At 37.4% G+C, this 5,580-nt stretch overlaps 1 protein-coding gene across 1 annotated transcript in view; it reads right to left on the bottom strand.

Moving 5' to 3' along the window:
* Nucleotides 1-6: 6 nt before the first annotated feature.
* The window catches only part of col4a6 (collagen, type IV, alpha 6), a 254,724-nt gene continuing 249,150 nt past the window's right edge, over nucleotides 7-5,580 (bottom strand). Inside the window, exons 45-48 of the mRNA XM_037976748.1 lie at nucleotides 5,134-5,325; nucleotides 4,738-4,909; nucleotides 4,646-4,668; nucleotides 7-769 (exon numbers count right to left, since the gene is read on the bottom strand). Coding sequence (XP_037832676.1) covers nucleotides 456-769; nucleotides 4,646-4,668; nucleotides 4,738-4,909; nucleotides 5,134-5,325 — 701 coding nt within the window. The 3' untranslated portion in view covers nucleotides 7-455. The remainder of the gene's footprint in view (nucleotides 770-4,645; nucleotides 4,669-4,737; nucleotides 4,910-5,133; nucleotides 5,326-5,580) is intronic.

Here is a 5,580-nt window from a genome sequence, read left to right as displayed (position 1 = left end):
GGGGGGGGGGGGGGGGGGTTCAGTAAAACCAGTTCAGTAAGCAATGTAAACTACCAATATTAAAACCTTAAGTATGTGCTGACTCATATGAAGCAGGCATTCTATCTTGTAGTATCCCCGAGGTAAATCACTGTAACATAAAAAACAGACAAATACACACAACCATAAATAGTAGCACCCTTCTCAGTGATAATCTAGAGGAGTAATCACACTGCAGCTCTTCTTTCAAGTCCTCACTCCAGCATTTTTACTTAATCAGCTAGCGGCTGATAGAGGATAAAAAAATAAAAATAAAGGGAGATGGGTGGTAATGTCGTCTCTCTGAAACTATCAGTTAAAGCAGGAAGGAGACTCTTTTTATAGTTACATTTCCTTGTTCTGTCATTAACGTTCCTTTTCTCCTTAAAGAGTATTCTTCTCTTGGAGGTTTCCCTGCACTCCTCCACTTCCGTCGACTACAAGATCTTGCTGCAGACCTGGCAGCGGCTAACCCTGGAGCGCTCCTGGCCTCCTTTCAGGGTCTGCTGCTGCGGAGACCCAAACTCTTGTCTGGGGTCCACGGTGGTCAGCCAAAAGCTGTACTTGTTGGCGAAGAAGTGGCAGGTGCCCTTGGCCCCATTGCACTCGATGAACGGTGTGGCACGGAAATCTTCCAGGCAGGAGCCAGGAGACACCAGAGACTGACCACCACCCTCAGAGCCGGCTGCTGTGTGCTGCGGTGCAAACAAAAGGATAGTTGTTAGAAATAGCAAACATTTCTCTCTAGCATCTGAGCAGCAGCCTCAGCACCATTCACATAAACGCAGTTTATCTATGCTTAGCACACATACAAAAATGTCATACATACTGGTTTAATATTAGCAAATGTAGTGTTCTTTTACACCCGTATGTCATTTTTGAGTTGTTTTATAAGTGTTAAGGATTTGGATCCAAAATGTAAGCAGACACAGAGGAGCTCAACCATAAACTACTGTAATTTATTTAAAAAACAAAACAAAAAGGTTGACATGGCAGCAGAAACTCAATAACATAAAAACACTCACCGCAAGTAACACAATAAGGGAAACATTAGAAATTCCAGGACAATGGAATATATTTGCAACAATGAACCAGTGAGTAATGGAGGCTGAGGAACAGGTTATATGGGCAGAGGATGATTGGTAAGTGGACACAGGCGACTGATTACAAACTAGCGACTGGTGCAGATGGGTGTGACAGTCAATTACAGGGGACACAGAGGGCACAGGAAGCAAATCTACACAAGAACTTACAATGTTAAACACAGGGAAAGCAAGAAGAAAACAGAATTACACAAACACAAAATAACAATAAACCTAATACAAAATAACTCAAAATACTCAAATTCTAACAATAAGCCTGAAAAACGATTTAAAAAGTTTGGTGTAAAATGGTGTTAAGAAAGAAAAAGGTACTTGTCATCTGTTTCTTTTTTTATGACAAGGACATAAAATCTTTCTGTACTCAGATAGATTCAATAACTTTTACACAACTTTGTTTCCTTTGATTGTTTGGATAGAATTTTTGAATATCTCCCACTGCCACCAGAACAAGGTAACTTCTGGCAACATGTGGCATTCATACCATTCAGACCAACAGCCACATGTAAGCATTTATCAAAGGAACCAAAGACTTATACTTAAAACCTTTGAGTAAATTTTGTTGCCACACATTTATACTTGAACTTCTAATCTAGAAGTTAAATTTGCTCAGAGGCAGAATTGTTTTAAGTAAACTTTGAGTGTGTGTTAAGGGGCTTTTATTTAGAAAACAATCAAACAAGGAAATCAATTAATTATCTAATTAATTAATGCAAAGTCTCACAGCTTTCAAGCCTGATGTTTAAAAGTTAGTATGCAATGGGAAAAATGAATGTTTTCCATAATTTCAATATTTGTATTTCAGTGCTGGGGTTTATACACAGCATCTGATGTTAATTTAATGCACATATGCTCAGTAGTTGCAAGCCATTTTGTTATATAAACTATTGACTACTAGCTACATTTCTTTTAAATAAAGGTTTTGTCGGTTTTAATAATTTATAGTATATCCATGTTTACCTTGTCACACAAATTGCATTTGTCATGCTTTATTGTTTTTAGTTTACAAAAATAAGTTTGTAAAGGTGCAGGACTTCAAGTACTTAGGGTCGAATGTCCAGTAAAACGGGGAGTGTGGTAAAGAGGTGAAGAAGAGAGTCCAGGCAGGATGGAGTGGATGGAGAAAAGTTTCAGGAGTGATTTGTGACAAAAAGATGGCAGCAAAGGTGAAAGGAAATGTTTATAAGACAGTGGTGAGATAAGATATGTTGTATGGTTTGGAGACAGTGGGACTGACAAAAAGACAGGAGACAGAACTGGAAATGACAGAGCTGAAGATGTTGAGGTTCTCCTTGGGAGGGATGAGGATGGATAGGATTAGGAATGAGGTCATCAGAGGTACATCACAGGTTGAATGACTGGGAGATAAAGTTAGAGAGACCAGACTGAGATGGTTTGGACATGAGCAGAGGAGGGACAGTGGGTATATTGGTAGAAGGATGTTATGTCTAGTTTATTTCCCACCTGAGTTTCATAATAATTGTATTTTATAAGACTAGTGTTATATTCAGACAACTGCTCCCTGAGGCTTTAAACCTGAATCATCAAGGGGGATAAAAAAACAAAAAAAACAAATGGTATATCTATGGATTTCCTAGAGCACAGGATTAGCTCTCCTCTCAAAGCCTCATGTTCCCAACAGCCTGAACATTTTTACATCCCATTTTTACAAAATGACAATGATGGAAGTACACTGAGGACCCAAACGTACCAGTTCCTAATCTGATCGGATTAGTGTAGCTGGAGATGGTGGTGAAGCTACTATATTTCTATAAAATCGGTCTGTTTGCATATACAGTGGTGTCATTTGCAAAGAGATTTGGGATAAAGCTGCTCCAGCATCTGTCTGATGCAGCCTAAATAGCAACAAAACAGGATGGTAATCAGTCATGTTTAACTGCCTTCCTCAGGACTGGAGAACCAGCCGCTGCAGAGCACCGCGCCGGCCATGACTGTAGATTTTGATGCTGTGTTTGGGAATAAAGAAACATCCAGTAACAACGGCCCACAACCTGCAGCTGGTAAAGCCCTCTCTGCCTGTCTGTCTGTTCAGACAGCATTAGACTGAAAAATCTTTTTGGCTTCAATGGCAGCACGAGTGCTTCATTTAACTAACCTGATTAGTTTCACCAACCTGTCGTTTTTCGTCCTGCTTGGTGGGCTTTCTAACTCCATCACAAAACTTTCTTATGACAGTAATCCTAATTCTTCTAAAAGAAGGTATAAAAACACACAAAATGGTTGTCACAAAACTTCAAAACTCAGTCTGAATTTTAGAAGGTCCTAAAAACTCAGTTCCAAATGTTCAAAATTGCATAATTTGGACTTTAAAATTTTAAGATATTAGTGACTACATGTTTGCTACAAACCAGCTGTGATGAAAATCAAGTTATTTAGGAACAAAAAACCTTCAAGGTTTCAAAAATGAACAGATTCTAGGACTGTCTTTTCATCCAGAGTTCTACCACAATTTAAAGAAAAGAACGAAAGAAAATAACTAACGTAAAGTTTATCAAATCTTCTCTCTTTAAACCTATTTATTTAGATAGTTTTTCATTAATAAGTTAAACCAGGATGATCAGTTGTAAAATTATTAAAGCAATAGTTTAGATCTCTTAATGTGGATTCTGTGGAAAAATTATGAATAATTAATCCCACCTGTTGAACAATCTTATTTTCAGGTTGTCCCCAGAAGTTTAACAGTTTTTTCACCTCAAGGGAAACATGGTCATGTGAAAGAGCAGGAAGTGACAGGATGTTCCTCCACTTTATACTTTTTCTTGACATCTTTCACAGTAATCCAAGAGTTCTGAAAACTGTTTGGTCTTAAAGTACAAATGACTAATTTTACTTAATGTAAGCTAAACAAAAGAATGTTGCATCTAATATACTTTGCTGTAATAAATAAGGAATATTTGAAGTTCTTTTATATATGTATATTCTGATCTTGTTACGCGAGAGACTGAACTGAGAAAAAAACGGCTATTATATAATATTGTATAACAGCTATTAGAGCTGAAAAAAGTAAATATAAAAATGGTTTACAATTACAGCGTTTGACCTTCAAACAGACTTTAAGTGGGAATCTGTGGAAATATATTCAATATCTTATCTGTTGTAGATAGCTGTTTGAAAGATCTCATCATGGAGAAATAAAGTTTAAATCTGACTGGATTTGTGAGCTAACTAATAATCTTAGGGATGCTAGGACCAAAGTGGATTGTGGACAGTCTTAAAACATCTCCTAACCCCCAAATATTTGTTGCAGGTTATTCCATCACTATTTTATGAATCTTTACATCAACAGTTGCTCATTATATTAATAATAACATAAAACCTGAGATAACAGGTTAGGTAAGGTGTATAAGCTAAGATGCAGTCTCGGGCACTTATGGTTGGAATATCATAATAATTCTGATGCAGTTATTAAAGTAAAATTGTCAGTTTTGTAAAGGATTTTAAATTAGCGTTTACAAGAACCTCTGTGTAATTGTCTAAATTNAAAAAAAAAAAAAAAAAAAAAACACAAAACAAGAAAAACACTGAATACCTGATAAATGATGTGTTTGTTGATGACAGACAGCATTATGTGGGAACAAGTTAACTTTCTGTACATTACCTGCTGATGTATGGTTGTATACGTCTCTCAGCCACAGGCATCATTGGTATGGATTCGGTCGTGGAGAGCCAGTAAGATTTGTCATTGCGGCTTGCATAGTAGCACGTCTCTGAGGGGTTACAGAAGAGGAAGGGAATGGTGCTGAACATTTGGAGGCATGAACCTGGTTGACCTGGAGAGAAATGGAAAAATTATAAACGAAACAGACCAGAACTACACAGAAACCACAAAAATCTGGTTCTTTGGAAGAGTTATGTACCGCTTGTGTCAGACTAATTAAATAGAATAATGTCAAGAAAAAAACTTCTGCATTTAAAGACTCAAAGGCTAATTTTCTTAGTGAAAGAGTGTGGTTATAGTGACACACTTTTAAAGGAAAAATAATTCTTTCCCCACCAAGGTCTTGGTTATGTGCCTTCTCCTGTCCCTCCACATACAGTAAACTATATCCATCCCACAGTTTGGCCATCCCTTGAGGACACATGGGAACCTGAGAGTTCTGGCTGTGCTTCACTAGAGTGTAGCCAATGCTGAAGCTGCGTCCGACGATGCCGGGCATACCAGGTCGACCCACTGTACCTGGAGGACCTAAGAGGGAGGAAAAAAACAAAAAACAGGTGTATGTGGAGATGCAAGATTTTATGGAGTGAAAATAGTCTCAAAATATTTGTGTGTGTAAAAATTTTTGTGTGTGTGCAAAAGGATTTGTGTGTGTGTAAAAGGATTTGTGTGTGTGTAAAAGGATTTGTGTGTGTGTGAAAGGATTTGTGTGTGTGTAAAAATATTTGTGTGTGTGTAAAAATATTTGTGTGTGTGTAAAAATATTTGTGTGTGTGTAAAAAT

Source organism: Kryptolebias marmoratus, linkage group LG7 (genome assembly GCF_001649575.2).
Source record: "Kryptolebias marmoratus isolate JLee-2015 linkage group LG7, ASM164957v2, whole genome shotgun sequence".
In the NCBI taxonomy this organism is placed as follows: Eukaryota; Metazoa; Chordata; class Actinopteri; order Cyprinodontiformes; family Rivulidae; genus Kryptolebias; species Kryptolebias marmoratus.
Note: the sequence above shows the minus strand (reverse complement) of the source record. Positions and strands in the feature narration are given on the sequence as shown.